The sequence below is a fragment of the Mya arenaria genome, chromosome 6 (assembly GCF_026914265.1).
Source record: "Mya arenaria isolate MELC-2E11 chromosome 6, ASM2691426v1".
Taxonomy (NCBI): Eukaryota; Metazoa; Mollusca; class Bivalvia; order Myida; family Myidae; genus Mya; species Mya arenaria.
The window spans coordinates 19,993,297-20,011,025 of NC_069127.1; the positions used below are offsets into that span (position 1 = coordinate 19,993,297).

A 17,729-nucleotide genomic window follows, 5' to 3' on the forward strand; every position below is an offset into this window, starting at 1 on the left:
AGCAACCTGCCAGTCAAACTACTCGATCGATACCAGACTGACAAATCAGCTTCAAGGTTAGAAGGGGCCTTTCAATTGCCTGTTGCTACTCGCCATGACCTTCTACAATCTGCTCTTATTAGCTATACTGTTGTTATACACTGCTTTTTCATTCAAATGTCACAAATGAAAGTGTCAAAAATATATTGAGTATGGTTATGATCATTTTTAACTTATTTGTTTCTGGTTATAATAGTTTTGCATTTCATTTAATTTAGAAATTAATACATTGCAAATAAACAACCAGGTTGATATAATACATGTATATATATGTACTATTAATAAATCAGTATAAAATGAGTTATTCATTATGGAAAAAAAGGAAAAACAGGGAAACCCTATGAGTTTTGAGATTTTTCTTAAAACAAATTAATGCACACTTTGTTAATAAACCTAAATTTGAACTTAAAAATAGACAGTCCTACCATTGCGAGCTTACTAAGGGGTCACTTGACATGGTATGCTTAGCCTAATCACGTTATATGCTCGACGACATACAAGGCATAATAGACACTGGATATAATGATCACAATAGCTCACTTTTAGCATTTTGAAAGTAGCAGCAGGACACAGGAAAGCCCATGCAACTTTAAGTGATTAATATCATAGAACATTGAAATTTTAAGAATAGTATCATCCATGGTCGATTTAAATATGTTTAATGATATACAAATAGGCACCCACATACAAAGTAAAAAAAGATGTGCATATTCTAGTTTTGTGTATTGCATATATTTACAAACTAAGGGAAAATAATTAAAAGGAAGCAAGTACAGTCAGCATAAATAAAACTGAGAAATGTCATCATAAATTACAAGATAGAGAACATGCCATTTTAAATAAAACCTGTGTGTTGAAAATCATATGTCATTAGGACAAAGGGCCATTTTATGTGAAGGAGGTGATGATATCTAAGACAAAGGGTCACTTTATGTGAAGGGGGTGATGATATCTAAGACAAAGGGTCATTTTTTGTGAAGGAGGTGATGATATCTAAGACAGAGGGTCATTTTATGTGAAGGAGGTGATGATATCTAATCGGGGCTAGAAGAATGAACTTCCTCAACATAAATATCTAAGTTTTCCTCTGAAACATGTTAGTGTATACCTCAGGAAATCTCAAAATTTTCCACTGTTGTCCAACTATATAGATATTTTAAATGTTAAATAATTTGTAAACTTCACAAAGACTTCTATTTTTTAGGAGGAACTTTTCAAAAGTGAAGGCTTGTAAGTTAAGAATATCAAAAACAGGCGTTAAAATTATTTTATGGTCACATTCTCAATAAGTATTGATAACAAATGAATTCTTTAGATACAATATCGTGCAGATTCATTTTCGTTTGAATTAAAATTCAATTATTAATTTATGTAGTCAAAAAAGAGAACTTGGACACAGTGTTAAACCACCTTTATTTTGTTTGAGAATATCCAACTATTAAAGCCATAATAAAAATGTTCAAAGTGTAATAAGAATTCACCCATCTTCAACTAAACGCTCTAATAAATTACAAGCATATTAATAATATATCAATTATAATACATAAAATAGTACAAGGAAATTAAACAACCCATTAAAATTAATTCAATAAGATTTTTTTTATTTGTATTCCCTTGTCAACCTTTTCTGGCCTTGTCAGCCTTACCCTCTATATCTATATGGTCAGCGCTCTGGTCAGCCTTTTAGCACGACCCCCCTTCTTTGCACTAACAATCCATTGTTATACTCCGGTTTGATGGCTTAAATAATACTTGACTTTGGAAATTCCACGGACATTTGTTGATTCGTCCGCCATCTTGAATAAATCGGGTCATTTTTGATCAGGCCATTTAACACATCGTATTTTGATGTTTCTACAGAGTCCACAGTATGATATATAGTTTCAAATATTTCGATAGTTCAAAGTATTGGAATATATCTGTTTAGCAACCACTTTCTTCAGCATTCAGTTCGAATTTTGTTTAATTAGAACTACTGCGTCTGGCGCATGGATGTAATTCCTGTAAGGTGATTTGGATGGTATTAACGATGAAAGTTGTTATTAGCGAATTTGTGAAACAGAGGTCGGTATTTGCGCATTGACAGATCACTATGTTTATGCGTTTCAATTATATTAATATAAAACAAGCTATACATGTAGTCATCAATAAAGCCTTAACAATTTTTGAAATATAATGGCTTTAAAAGAAATTTTATTCTTGTATAGAATTAGTGAGGTTGCGGAGAGCATGAACATGTACACTGTAAGCACAAAGAAGGCACCGCCGGAAGAGTATAACTTCGTGTCTATGGCCAAGTTAACCAAGCCCGTCAATAGGTTTGCCACGAGGAAGAAGAGCAGCCCATTGTAGTTCACCGCCTCCAGCAATAAACATCTTATATCGTCTTTTGAGTCAGGGTCACTATCTGAAAGGTAGTTAAGACAAGAAGTCTCATACAGTTCTGTACCTAGTCTGGGCATTTCTAAAAGCCATATGGCGCAAACACATTTCAAAGATGAAGGCTATATACGGATTTCAAACAAAAATAAGTCTGACACTTCAAATGTGAAAACAGTGCCTATCGTCTTTTCCTCAGTCGGCCAATACGTTATCTTTATGATTTAAATTATATATATAGTTAATTATTCTCTATTTACCGCCATACGTATCCCTCTGCACGACTGGTCTACAACAGGCCACCACTATGTCGTAGATAATGTGTTGCACGATACCAGATGTTATTATACAAATCTGTGTCGCAAATAATGAAATACAGAAGTAAAGTTAAATCTGGTTAAGGTCGTTACAAACATTAGACGGTTATAAGTCTACTTAAAATTTTGAAGGAATAAAAAGAAACCTAAACGTTCGTAAATAACTACTAGACATGTATATATTAACTGTGAAATACTATTGGGCAATAATTGCAATTATGTCCGTCTAATGATTGGTAGTGCATTTACTATAAGCGTTCCCTTGAGTGGGCGTCCGTGGTATGGACTGTTATTTAAGGACATTCCACACTGAAAGGGTGGGGTTAAAGGATCAACGGCAAAAGTAAAATTTTATGTCGCTTTAAGGTTAAGTATTTTTGAGAGTGAGCGGAATTAACGAAAGAACTTTTGACTGGATTTTGGTCTAAAAGCATTTGCAGTTTTTCGCAAATTTTAAAGTGTAACACAATCAGGCATGCTTTCTCGTGCCAACATGTTTGAAACCACCCAATCTACCATGTATTGTGGCTTGGCGTTGATTATTTCTATCTTAAACATGATATTTGCACTTTTGTGAAAGTTTTTTAAGGCTCTATTTTTCTTTATTTTACTTAATATCTCTCTATTTGACAAGATATCACGAAGAGGACACAAAACGTAGTTGATCGATACGATCCGGTCTGAAACATTGAAGGGGCTGTACTCCGTATGATAAAATAGCGAAAAAAAAAAGAAAATTGTCGAAAACTGATAAAAACTTGGCATCGATGTGTACAATGCATTGAAACTTACTAACTGAAGTACCACATAGTTTACAATTTATTTAAGTTTAGCAGTTATTTCGTATTTTTCCATTAAAAAGATTACTTAGTATGTCTACCAGGTAGAATTCATTCCTTATGCGTGATTGGCTAGTCAGTGTTATCACGTGATATTACCGAGGTAGGTGTATAGCTTAATTATGTCACCCAATTAGAGAAAGTCGTCGTACCTCAGAGGATACGACACTGGACTGCAATTTTGGCGACACGGATTCGAACCCGGTCTCCGACACATTTTTTTTTTACATTTTGGTACTTTTTTACAATTATTATATCAAAGCGTAACACGTTCTATTAGATAATTGTCCTGAGATTCGTTACAGAAAAAACTTTTTTGGTGCCAATCTGGTGTACAGTCTCTTTAAGACTTTTGCGCAAAAAAATGCAAACGAAATTTCATCAAATCGTAGATAAAATATCAGTCCATACAATTTGCTCAACTCCATATATTAAAACATGTTGCAAAGGATGCATGTTTTATTTTTCAAACTATTGAACCTCAAAATGAATTAAGTTCATTTTGAAACCTTTCAATATTTGGCTTTCCCTAACCACTCACCACATCGTATTCATAAAGTCTCAAAACAACATTCAAAAGACATATTTCTTATTCCATTTACTTACTTCACGAATGCGAAACAGTGGCTCCAGCTCTTTTAGGAGCTGTGTATAAAAAGAAGCCAATGACACTTCCGAGCTAGAGCAAAAGAACGGATATCATCGTAAAACGTAAGTATGACTCGTTATTTTATCTAATATCATAATTATGAGGGCTTATTTGAGAAATCGGGGAATGCAGTGCCATATAAATATGTTTAATCTTCACACGTATTTGAGTTATTTTGTAAACATATTGTTTATGGAGTTATAAAACCGATTCTCCCATCAAACACATCAATGTTTACAAACGAAAGTAAAACATTTTCACCAATTTTCAGCTGAATTTCACTCAAGAAGCTTACATTTAAGATAAAGCCAGTATTATCGAGTGCTTTTATTTTGTCGGGAATAAAAATGACCGCCTGATTACCTGAATAAGCATGTTTTTACTCCTTTTCTGGGTTGAGCTGGAGCCAAAGCCAGGGAGCTGGAGCCAAAGCGTGGAGGCTGAGCCAATACGCTGTATAATAATGCCTGTTTTGATCGGCCAAATACCGAACGCTAAATTCTTTATTAATAACGATTATTGCATAAAATGTGTGTTTTCGGTCCACTATTGTGGTGTGTTAAAACGCCACTGTTTCGCATCCGTGTACTTGAGCTGTTATCTGCGTAGACTACTAATATGTTAAAATGTGTTCAAAGTTTTATTTGCATTACATCCAGAAGGGCATGGGCCATGTGGAAAAATATCGTATTCAGTATTTACAGACGAACACACGTACAACAAAGTATTACCATTCTAATAACCAAAATTAACCGTATGTTAATACAAAACATCAAGCAATAAAGCAAACTACTTAAAATAAGTTTGACAGTTTTACTTTCTATACTGTTTTGCGATTTGATAAATGACTTTTCTAATATTATACGAATAAATTGTATTATAGTTCTTATAATTTAAAAATGCTTCGCATATAACTAATTGTACACCTCTTGCAAACTTACACATGACATATTTGGCTATACACACACTATTATATTAACAGCATACATGTTAACTGAACTCAATAAAAAGGCGTTATATACCAAAATACTAAGTTTTCTTAGCAGGCTTTCATAGTTTGACTAATTGTATACACTTTTGCATATTTTATCTCCTTCTAAAATACACTGGAATGTATTTAGCTCGTATAACAGAATAAAGATTACATGTAACGTACCATAGACAGTGCGTATGGCAGGTTGGCAAGCCGTCTAGAAGGTTTCCCCAATAGAACGTTTGATACTTGCAGAGACATCCACGATAAGCAGCATACAAACAAAAGCGTACAGAGGCATTTCAACCAATCACCAACAGTTTCCCTGAAATTGATATCGGTTATCTAAAATATATAGAGTGTTAAATTAACAGCATATAGAGGATATTTGTTTCTTTCAGTGTAAGGCTGCACATTAATGTTTCTCAGAAAAATTGCCAATTTGTAAACGCATCAGAAATGACGTCATTGAAATTGTGTCCCAGTCATGTACGTTGAATTAAGTTTTGAAGGTGAGTGCGAGTAAACATTTCAAACAGTAAAAAATATCAATTCGATACATTTTTGAAAGCATATTATAATAAAAAATACTGCATGTCATTAAACAAACTGCATTGGTATGTTACAACGTCATTAAAATGTATCAAAAACAGTTTAACAAGTAATATAAATCACACAATGAAATCATAATCAATTAACATCGGTAGCAAGCTTAAGACAACAGTAGTACGTGTACAAGTAGCTACAATTGTCAGTAAGATGGATTCATCTTGTAAAGTGTACACACCATGATGACGCAGTAGTTAAACAATATCTATAGTCCACATATACACGTACAAGTACTGTAGGGCCATATTCAATATAATTCTTATCCTTATCCTTAGACATGCCTCAATGATCCCATTCACTCCATTGGTCAGTTAATTTTACAGTCCAATCAAAACACTTGGATTCTAATCTTAAAATTAAGTTCAATCTAAGGTGGGTATTGCATAACAGCCCTTCTCTCTTTTACCTGTTTTTCATCAGAAACCTCCCAAAGTTTACTCCTATGAAATAAAATCCAATGAATCCAATAGTGGAAATGAGTCCTTCTCTGTTTGCATCTATGAAACCTTTCCTCGAGCGATCCCCGAACCATCCCTTACTTGCAAAACTACGGACAGCAGTGGTAGACAAAGCAGCTTGGTGTAAGAAAATGACGATAAATCCCAAGTACTTGTGCAGAAATATTGGTGTAAACTGTAGCAGACTCGTGGAACTAAACTGAAATACAGAAAATGACTTTAACAAAGACGCCGAAAAGAAAATAACAACATTACTTCATAACTTTGACTATCTGGAATATCAAAAAAAAGATCGGTTATTAACGTAATTGAGCACCATTGCAGACTTTATCTCTTTATTGCTACTTTAAAAGAGCACAGTTATTTTGTGTACCAGATTTTCATCAGATATGCAACATGATCCCCAACTGTACTTTAGACAAAATTATAGTATTATATTTTAAATGCACAATCCTTATATCAGCATAACAGTATGCTGTTTCATTTAATGTTTGTGTATATGCCATGCACTTCTGATTTATTTTTTACTCATATGCTCAGTTATGGGCCTTGAGAATGATTAAGCTCGTAAACATTCTTTGAAGTTGAGAAAAAAGAAAATACATGCACAATACCTTGACAACCGCTATCGTAAAAAAGAAGTTCCAGTGTTTCCCATACTCGAAGACGTTAGATGTTTTATTAAACAGGCTGTTGATGATAAGACGAACGAATCCTAAGACCAGTAGCACCGACGCCTCCTTGCCCGCATTCCACAAAATCGTTGTCCGCCTAGATAAAGACGGTAAAATTTCAGCCTAGACATCGCTCCTATGGTTCTTGTTGAAATGATCCAAGGTCTTTTTTTAAGTTATCACAAGTCTAGATATTGATGTTTAATATTTATGCAAAAAGCTTTAGTATTAGGCCAATATAGATGTTGTATAGTACTATTCATTGCCTATGATAAGAGGGTGTCATGGGCATATGTTAGATGGTCAAATAGTATCCATGCCGCGATAGAGGTGTCCTTAGCATATATGATATGGCCAAATGGTATCCTAGCCGGGATAGAGGTGGCCTTAGCATATATGAGATGGCAATATGGTATCCATGCCCAGATAAAAATGTCTTGAGCATATATGAGGTGGCCATATGGTATCCATGCCGAGAAAATGGTGTCCTTGTCATACATGAGGTGGACATATGGTATCCTAGCCGAGTTAGAGATGGCCATAGCATATATGAGATGGCCATATGGTATCAATGCCGAGATAGAGGTGTCCTCAGCATATATGAGGTGGTCAAATTGTATCCTAGCCGAGATAGGGACGTCCTAAACATATACGAGATGGCCATATGGTATCTATGCCGAGATATGGGTATCCTAAGCATATATATGAGATTGCCATATAGTATTCATGCTGAGATATAGGTGTCTTTAGCATATATGAGGTGGCCAAATAGTATCATAGCCGAGGTAGAGGTGACCTGAGACTATTTAAGGAGGCAGAATGGTGTCTTAGCCGAGATAGAGATGTTTTTAGCATACATGAGGTGGCCATGTGGTATCCTTGTCGATATAGAGGTGTTCTGAGGATATAATGAGATCGTTTTCTTGGACAAGATAGATACGGCCAATAGTTATCATAAAGACGATAATGCAATGCAAAAAGGCGTCTCTTTATTCATGTTTTATACAATTGAATAGCATAACGAAGCATGTTAATTGATATGGTAAACATTAGTTTTTTATTTATATTTTATCGGAAGCATGTCAATATCTATCTTCTTATTTTTTAAGATTGTTTTAACTATATACATCCTTCTCTTTACGTACCTGCTTTGTGTAACAAGACCTCTCGCTTCGGAAGACACGATGGCATGGGAAAAAAGGTAAAACCCAAGGCCAGTGTCCATAAGAGATATTCCCATGTACTTGCACTTACGGAAAACCTTGGAAATATGTGAAAATCGCATGCAAGAATGCAAAACCCCGTAATTATGTTTGTATAAGCCCTAAAATTGGTAATGAATGTAATGTTGTTCCTGTGTAGCGGAATGTTTGTCAAAACCTTTAGTGTGAACGGTATCCCCTTCAGATATAAAGCTCTGAATACATATACCAGTCCTGCAATTACTGTCAATAAAAAGAACAACAACACGTATTCATGCGAAAACGTGACCATCATCTCCATTGGTAACACAATCAGTAGGAATTCAACCACTAGTGTTCTCCTGAAACAGACGGTTACTTGTAGTTTTTTTTCAAACACATTTCATATTGCATACAGCTTCTGGAAGGGAGATCCTGTAAAGTCCTGCAGCAGACCATATAAAACTGGGTAACTCTTTGGATTGGTCAAAGTTATCCAAAATGTATATTTATTGGTCAATAGTTATCCAATGATTGCTGTTAACCAATGAAATCATTTAAATGTTCAAACTGGCCTGAGATAACCTGTGAACAACTTATTAAGTTTTAGACAATGACCTTTGGATGTAGTTTTAACAGCCAGCAAAGAAGAGTACAACACTCTTATCGCATAACAAATTTGAGTACACAAAAGAAAAGAAGGCACTTTCGTAACGCAGTAAGTAAAATACAAAGTAAATACAAAACTATTAATTGAAATGAATGAAGAAGTTCTCTGACTTACCATCCAAGTTGAGGGTTTCGAGGTAAATGTCCTACCCCTAGAAGCATGTGGAGGAATACTGGGCAAGTGCAAGCCATTATCACCATGGTGACATTCTCCGCAGATGTGCCTGGAATTGCGCGCCGAAATCCTTCGTGTCTTGAAAGTGTTTGATTTTGTCCTGGCCAGTTCAACATCTAGTAAGTTGCGAAATTATATAATTATAAACCAAAATAAATTTTCGCTGTTTTTATGCAACTTTTATAATAATACTCCAGCAATTGCCACACAAAATAAAATAAAATTGATATCTGACAAGTATAAGTCATAGCTTCACAAAGTCCACATATATGTCAACTAAATAAAGCAATACATTAAATCACACATGAGTACACATATTTCAACTAAATAAAGCGTTGAATCAAGACGCAACGACCGCAAGAGGATCAGTATGTTTTTTTTTTCATATCATTCACATTGGCATTATGGTGTTAGTTTGCATAAAGAAACTCTTTGCGATAATGTATTCTTTTATTTTAAAAATGCATTCATTTTCACACTCGTCTTAATCTAAGACGTGGTTATTCAAATCGTTCCTAAGCAATAACCCATTCCTCCATTAACCATGCAAATTACTGATAAATAAAACTGTCAATAGAACCAGGAACCAACTGAGTGCGAGCGAGACGTCATTCATAATAGCTTTTGAGTATGCAAAATTTCAATTAATTTTTTTTTATCAAAAAGCTACGTGCAATATCCTCCTATCTAAAACATGTTTAATTATTACCGTATTTTCTTCGTTAGCACTCTTTTTGTAACCAAAATTTAGTAATAAGATTCCATTTAATTTATCATAATAATAGTTTAATTAACATACTCCCAAACAAAATGTTGTAAGGTGGAATATGAACAGTCTGATTATTGCCTTTGTTTGCTTATTGTCTTTTATTTCCTTTTGACAGTGCATTGGCCGTCATTGCCAAGTTTGGAGCTTTAATAATATCATCTCTATCGATTTTTACTCTCAGTGCAAAAGTAGCGTTAACATAGGCTAGTTTGGCATTTATTATTTAACTATTGGACGCATGGCTTGATGAAGGCTGATAAGAAATACAGAATTTATAATGGTCATAAAGTTGATCCGTCTTTATATTATATGTTCGATAGATTTTTTTAGACGGTTTACGTATAAGCCATAATTGAGTAGAGCTGTTCTGCAGAGGAATCGTTATTTATCTTGACTTTGACTTGATAAAGAACTTAAACCTCAAATAATCTCTGACTTACTTACGTTTCTTTTTCATCTTATCTTCAATGTCTCTTTGAAGTCTATTATTGATCGTTCATAAAGACATTTAATTAAAGACATTTTCACATCTCTATCATAACATTTTTATATATTTCTCATGCCAGTAATTTCGGAAAAGGGACAGAAAAAAACGAAATATAATCTGCTGATGCAATCATTTAGTACCGGTCTTTTACGACAACGAGTTAAAATGTTGATACAACGTAAAAAAAACATTAACAACAAAAGAGTACATGAAGGAGAATATCTTCCATATGACAAGCCGAAAACAACCTATGTTGGGAAGGGTGCGTAAAAGATATATGATAAAAGAGTGTTAAATCAACAGCATATAGAGGATATTAGTTTGATTCAGTGTAAGGCTGCGCACTATTGTTTCACAGAAAATTTGCCAAATTGTATACGCCAAATGTTATCCCAATCCTTGATAGAGATGGTCAAGTGTTAACCACGCCTAGAAAAAGATGGTCGCAATGGCATAAAGAATTGGCTGATCTTGGTCGTAGATCTGAGGTCGACCATCTAAAACCATGAATGATTCGTTGGCCAAGGTCATAAATCGTACGTACGTCGTCAATCTAAATTACATTAATAATTGAATGACCTGGGTCGTAGATCGTAGATTGACGGTCATACATTAAGAGTTGGTCGACCAAGTTCGTATATCGTAGTTCGAACATCTAAATTTAAGATTTGGTTGACCAGAGCCAAAGATCGTAGACCCATTTTCGAAAATTAAGATTTAGTTGACCTGGTTTTTAGATCGACCATCTAAAATAAAGGTTTGGTTGATCTGGGTCGTAGATCGTTGATCGACCATCTAAAATTAAGATTTGTTTACCGGGTTCGTAGATCAAAAAGCGACCATTTAAATTTAATGTTTGGTTAATCTGGGTCGTAATTCGTATCTTGAGCATCTCAAATACCTTAGTAATTGGGTAAATAGGGTCATATATCGTACGTCGGCCATCTAAAATACAATTATTGTTTGACTTTGATCGCAGACCGTATGTCGTCGATCTAGAATACATGAATAATATATTGACTAGGGGTATACATATCTGAGCTCGAAGAATTCGTTGAACTTGGTCCTAGATCGTAGCTCGACCATCTCAAAACATTACGTTTGGTAGAACGTTTGTAGAACGACCATCTGAATGGCATTTATAGTTGGATGACCAGGGTCGTAGATCGTAGCTTGACCTTCCAAATGGCATTTATAATTGGTTGACCAGGGTCGTACATCGTCGTACATCGTAGCTTGACAATCCAAATGGCATTTATAGTTGGTTGACCAGGGTCGTAGAACGTAGCTTGACCGTCCAAATGGCAATTATAATTGGTTGAAAAGGGTCGTAGAGCGTTGCTTGATCGTCCAAATGACATTTATAATTAGTTGATCTGGGTCGTAGATAGTAGCTAGTTCATCCAAATGACATTTATAATTAGTTGATCTGGGTCGTAGATCGTAGCTTGACCGTCCAAATGGCATTTATAATTGGTTGGCCAGGGTCGTAGATCGTAGCTTGATCGTCCAAATGATATTTATGGTTGGTTGACCAGAGTCGTAGATCGTAGCTTGACCGTCCAATGGACATTTATAATTAGTTGATCTTGGTTGTAGATCGTAGCTTGACCGTCCAAATGGCATTTATAAGTGGTTGACCAGGGTCGTAGATCGTAGCTTGACCGTCCAATGGACATTTATAATTAGTTGATCTGGGTTGTAGATCGTAGCTTGACCGTACAAATGGCATTTATAATTGGTTGACCCGGGTTGTAGATCGTAGTTTGACCGTCTAATGGACATTTATAATTAGTTGATCTGGGTCGTAGATCGTAGCTTGACCGTCCAAATGGCATTTATAATTGGTTGACCAGGGTTGTAGATCGTAGTTTGACCGTCTAATGGACATTCATAATTAGTTGATCTGGGTCGTAGATCGTAGCTTGACCGTCCAAATGGCATTTATGGTTGGTTGAGCAGGGTCGTAGATCGTAGCTTGACCGTCCAAATGGCATTTATAGTTGGTTGAGCAGGGTCGTAAATCGTAGCTTGACCGTCCAAATGGCATTTATAGTTGGTTGAGCAGGGTCGTAGATCGTAGCTTGACCGTCCAGAAGGCATTTATAGTTGGTTGGCCAGGGTCGTAGATCGTAGCTTGTTTGTCCAAATGACATTAATAATTAGTTGATCTAGGTCGTAGATCGTAGCTTGTTTGTCCAATGGACATTTATAGTTAGTTGATCTGGGTCGTAGATCGTAGCTTGTTTGTCCAATGGACATTTATAGTTAGTTGATCTGGGTCGTAGATCGTAGCTTAACCGTCCAAATGACATTTATAATTAGTTGATCTGGGTCGTAGATCGTAGTTTGACCGTCCAAATGACATTTATTATTGGTTGAAAAGGGTCGTATATCGTAGCTTGACCGTTCTAATGACATTTATAATTAGTTGATCTGGGTCGTAGATCGTAGTTTGACCGTCCAAATGACATTTATTATTGGTTGAAAAGGGTCGTATATCGTAGCTTGACCGTTCTAATGACATTTATAATTAGTTGATCTGGGTCGTAGATCGTAGCTTGACCTCCAAATGACATTTATAATTGGTTGAAAAGGGTCGTAGATCGTAGCTTGACCGTTCTAATGACATTTATAATTAGTTGATCTGGGTCGTAGATCGTAGCTTGACCGTCCAAATGACATTTATAATTAGTTGATCTGGGTCGTAGATCGTAGCTTGACCGTCCAAATGGCATTTATAGTTGGTTGACCAGGGTCGTAGAACGTAGCTTGACCGTCCAAATGGCATTTATAATTGGTTGAAAAGGGTCGTAGAGCGTTGCTTGACCGTCCAAATGACATTTATAATTAGTTGATCTGGGTCGTAGATAGTAGCTAGTTCATCCAAATGACATTTATAATTAGTTGATCTGGGTCGTAGATCGTAGCTTGACCGTCCAAATAGCATTTATAATTGGTTGGCCAGGGCCGTAGATCGTAGCTTGATCGTCCAAATGACATTTATGGTTGGTTGACCAGGGTCGTAGATCGTAGCTTGACCGTCCAATGGACATTTTTAATTAGTTGATCTGGGTCGTAGATCGTAGCTTGACCTTCCTAATGACATTATAATTAGTTGATATGGGTCGTAGATCGTAGCTTGACCGTCCAAATGACATTTATAATTAGTTGATCTGGGTTGTAGATCGTAGCTTGACCGTCCAAATAACATTTATAATTAGTTGATCTGGGTCGTAGATCGTAGCTTGACCGTCCAAATGACATTTATAATTAGTTGATCTGGGTCGTAGATCGTAGCTTGACCGTTCTAATGACATTTATAATTAGTTGATCTGGGTCGTAGATCGTAGCTTGACCGTCCAAATGACATTTATAATTAGTTGATATGGGTCGTAGATCGTAGCTTGACCGTTCTAATGACATTTATAATTAGTTGATCTGGGTCGTAGATCGTAGCTTGACCGTCCAAATGACATTTATAATTAGTTGATCTGGGTCGTAGATCGTAGCTTGACCGTCCAAATGATATTTATAATTAGTTGATCTGGGTCGTAGATCGTAGCTTGACTGTCCAAATGACATTTATAATTAGTTGATCTGGGTCGTAGATCGTAGCTTGACCGTCCAAATGATATTTATAATTAGTTGATCTGGGTCGTAGATCGTAGCTTGACCGTCCAAATGACATTTATAATTAGTTGATCTGGGTCGTAGATCGTAGCTTGACCGTTCTAATGACATTTATAATTAGTTGATCTGGGTCGTAGATCGTAGCTTGACCGTCCAAATGACATTTATATTTAGTTGACCAGGGTCGTAGATCGTAGCTTGACCTTCCTAATGGCATTTATAATTAGTTGATCTGGGTCGTAGATCGTAGCTTGACCGTCCAAATGATATTTATAATTAGTTGATCTGGGTCGTAGATCGTAGCTTGACCGTCCAAATGATATTTATAATTAGTTGATCTGGGTAATGTATCACAGATCGACAAGTACGATATTTTTATAATTTGGTCGATTGTAGCTAGATCATCTAAAATAGCTTAAGAAGTGGTTGACCTGGGTAACAGATGGTAGATCGACAATCTAAAAAAATAAGAATTTGTTGACCTGGGTAGAATATTTTAGGTCGAACATCTTAAAACACACGAAATATTTGTCGACCTGGGTCGTAAATTATAGTTTGATCATCAAGATGGCATTCGTAATTGGTGGAATAGGTCCTAAATTGTAGCACTATCTTGAATACATTTTGTGACTAAATACGTCATATTTAAGATATAATTAAGATTTAATTAAATGGATATGTGTCTACATAGAGTATGTTTAGTAATGTAGGGCATATTTGATTGTCATTTGAATATGAAAGTGGTTGACAGCCGACCTGGTACAAATGTACAAAATGGTCATGTTAATTACAAAAACGTGTATTCCTTGGGTTGTAAAGCTGTCATATTTATACAAAAAAGTAGTACTTAAGTGAGGGGTTTTCGATGTGAAGGGAGAGGGGTTAGGCAAGGCAAGGAAAGCGGCCTTGGGTCCTTAATGGACGGCAGTTAGGATGCGGGATTATCTTAAATGTCATGCTGTATTTAGAACTTATAATTATACTTAGAAAGAACGTGGAACAATAAAGAACTGACATTCGAACGGTTGTTGTTTGATAACTTAAAGACTTCCAACAGTTTAAGTGAACACTTAGAGAGTTCTGTGGCTGTTACGTCACAATTTATAATTGTTTAACCTGGGCGTTAAGCGTAGATCGACCATCTAGAAACATAGGTTAAAAAACTAAAAGAAAGACGTGTGGCCTCCGGATAGGCGTATTTATATTGCGAGAAAAGTGATAAAACTTACTTACCAGGTGAAAATATCCTCCCAAAACACCAAAATCTCGTCGAACACCGCCATTTTATTGCGCATCACACATTTTCCTCACTTAAATTTCGGAAAACACAAAACACGTTGGACCCCCTGGTAGAATAAGATTTGTCTGAGCTGGGTTGTAGGTCTTCGTCCATCTAAAGAAATAAATAATTCGTAGGTCGTAGATAGACCATCTAATTTACTTGAATAAATGGTATGCCTGTATCATATTCATTACCTAGACAAGTTGAATAAAATTGTGTATTATATGATGATTAATGTCAGAATCTCTTATTTAGTATTACCTGCCCTTTCCGGTATTATGTAATTGTAAGACATACCTGTTTCACTAGTCCACGGACTATTTTCTTACGACCCGTATTATATCCGAGGCCATATCTTGATACTAGCCGAGGAGTTCCGATTGTAGTCCACCTAAAATGGACGTCATAGAGTCTTTATATCATTTTTGCACTTGGCTGACAGACTCGAGTTAACCTGGTTCGTAGATCGACCATCTAAAATTAAGATTCGGCTGAGCTGGGTCGAAACTCGTTTCCGTCCCATCTACAATACATATTTAGTATCCGTTGGCCTGGGTCATAGGTTGTAGGTTAATCTTATAAGATACCTGAATGATTGGTTTACATGGGTCATATTTCCTGTAGCAGTTGAATACAATTATGTATCATATGATAACGAGTGTCCAATTATTTTTAACGCATGATTTTTTTCCTGTAATATATACTAAATATACGGCCTATAATACAGGTATACGTGTTTTACTACTCCACCTTCAGAAATGATATCATAGAGTCTTTGTACTTAGGATTTTTGTACTTGGCAGACTCACGTCACAGGTATAAAAAACACATGCCAAAATAATTGAAAAGTATCCCTGAACGCTCTTTATTGTGGCTACTTGTTTCTCCTCCGCTGACCTCAAACTGACAGAACAATGATATTTTTCGTCTTATGTACCTGCATTGCAGAAATGAAGTAATCGGAATAATAAAAAATATATATAATACATATATATATACGTAATCACATGCTATTGTGATGCTATACGTAATTCCGTTTCATGCAAACAGTACGTGAGACAAAAGTTGCATGCAAACAACATGGCGGACTTAGAATGAAAAGTACCGATTCTGGAACCATCTTTTGCCTGGTAAATGGACTTCACCAAAATGTGGGTAATGTGCTTTCAATAAACAAATAGGGGGGAGCGGGGGGGGGGGGGGGGTTAGGGACAAAAATATCGATCAGGAAACGTGTCCAGTCGAGTAATAATCACATAGTTTGAAAAATAGGAATATATACATGCAAGCACAGTTACAGCATGCACAGATATGCCATATTCGCCGAGAAAATTCGAAACACGTTTATTTGTAAACATTGTCTCCTTAGCCACAGTCTGTCCAATAACTTTAAAGATATGATTTCAAACCAGTTGGTCGATCAAAGAATTAATTTCTTACGTTCTGGACGCATACATGTTTCGAAATTTAAAGAAAAAGTCCACTTACCAGGCAAAAGTTGGTACCGGAATCGGTACTTTTCATCCAAAATCCGCCATTTTGTTTGCCATAAAATGTGTTTCTTACTAATGTTTGCATGAAACGAGATTACGACCTCCCCCTTGTATATATAAATAGCATGTGATAAATTTTATTTCAAAATAACGCTTTGGTCACACTGTCATGACTGGTTTCCCACGCAAAAGATAATTTATTAGCTCTATCATAACTCAGTGTTTATTTAAACACATGTTGTAAGATAAGGAAGTTTAACATTACACATTTATTTCGACTTAAGGGATTTTAAAGGAACATCTAAAACGTTTTTATACTGCATAACATTGTCTTCTCTCGCGTGTGTGTTTTTTTCATCTCGTGTCGTGTTCAATATTTATATATATATGAGATAACATTACTAAATTAATGGTATCAAAAACATCGTTGCATATGTTAAAATGTTTTTCGAAGTAGCAACTCTTAAATTTGTAAATCACGGTCTTCTATTTGTTAACAGTGCAAAGACGAGTTTGGAGGCTTTGGCTAAATCAATAGAAAAGAAAATTGAAAGAAAAAAGAAGAATTTTCGCAAGGCGAAAGTAGATAACCAGAATTTGGATATAAAATATGCTGTTCACAACAATGGAATACCGAAAGTACCTGGAACATTTTTCCACGATGATGGAATAAAACTCAACGTTAAAGAAATTGACAAACTAAGTGAATACGTTCTGTTCAGTGTTCCGGGGGAAAAGAAGAGCCTAACAGTAGATCAGAACAACGTTTTAGATCAAAGCAGTAATGCGCTTGAGACGTCGATGAATGAAAACATAATGAAAACTACCAGGCCAATCAGTCCAAGCAATGAGCGTTTGTTTCATTTCAACGTGACCAATTGTACCACCGCCTTTCATGGAGATGATGTTGTTGAAATAAAATTGTTCACATTAGATGATATTGAATTCAACTATGGGATTCTGCCCAATAATTTTGATCCTGAAACACTTAATTCGCTTTTCGGAAAGACGGATTTGTCTTTTGATTGTTCTGTGATTAAAGCTGACGGGAAGATGTGTCTGCTTCTGAGCGGAAATAACTTTGAAAGTAGTTTTAAGTTTTT

The 17,729-nt window shown here is 35.7% G+C and overlaps 1 protein-coding gene across 5 annotated transcripts; it reads right to left on the reverse strand.

Annotated features, from left to right (window-relative positions):
* Positions 1-482: 482 nt before the first annotated feature.
* LOC128237257 (phosphatidylinositol-glycan biosynthesis class W protein-like) lies at positions 483-16,743 on the reverse strand. Of its 5 annotated transcripts, none has more exons than XM_052952621.1 (10): positions 16,622-16,743; positions 15,431-15,524; positions 15,085-15,244; positions 8,903-9,078; positions 6,878-7,034; positions 6,212-6,462; positions 5,380-5,521; positions 2,679-2,772; positions 2,281-2,446; positions 483-2,040 (listed from the first exon to the last, which is right to left on the reverse strand). In XM_052952621.1, exons 4-10 carry the CDS (start codon positions 9,076-9,078, stop codon positions 1,986-1,988), a joined length of 1,041 nt encoding a protein of 346 aa, XP_052808581.1. In that variant the 5' UTR covers positions 15,085-15,244; positions 15,431-15,524; positions 16,622-16,743; the 3' UTR covers positions 483-1,985. The 5 variants fall into 5 exon arrangements, with proteins under 5 accessions (XP_052808581.1, XP_052808578.1, XP_052808577.1 ...); XM_052952618.1 differs by adding an exon at positions 14,283-14,309 and having other exon boundaries at positions 483-2,446; XM_052952617.1 differs by having other exon boundaries at positions 483-2,446; positions 16,622-16,742.
* Positions 16,744-17,729: the final 986 nt, after the last annotated feature.

What these genes read in the sequence shown, in the direction of transcription:
- LOC128237257 (XM_052952618.1), bottom strand. Translation starts at nt 9,078, where the DNA reads ATGTTGAACTGGCCAGGACAAAATCAAACACTTTCAAGACACGAAGGA. An exon ending in TGCCATACGCACTGTCTATG is followed by an intron (nt 2,773 to 5,379) that starts GTACGTTACATG and finishes TTTGCGACACAG; the next exon opens with ATTTGTATAATAACATCTGG. An exon ending in GCAGAGGGATACGTATGGCG is followed by an intron (nt 2,447 to 2,678) that starts GTAAATAGAGAA and finishes ACTACCTTTCAG; the next exon opens with ATAGTGACCCTGACTCAAAA.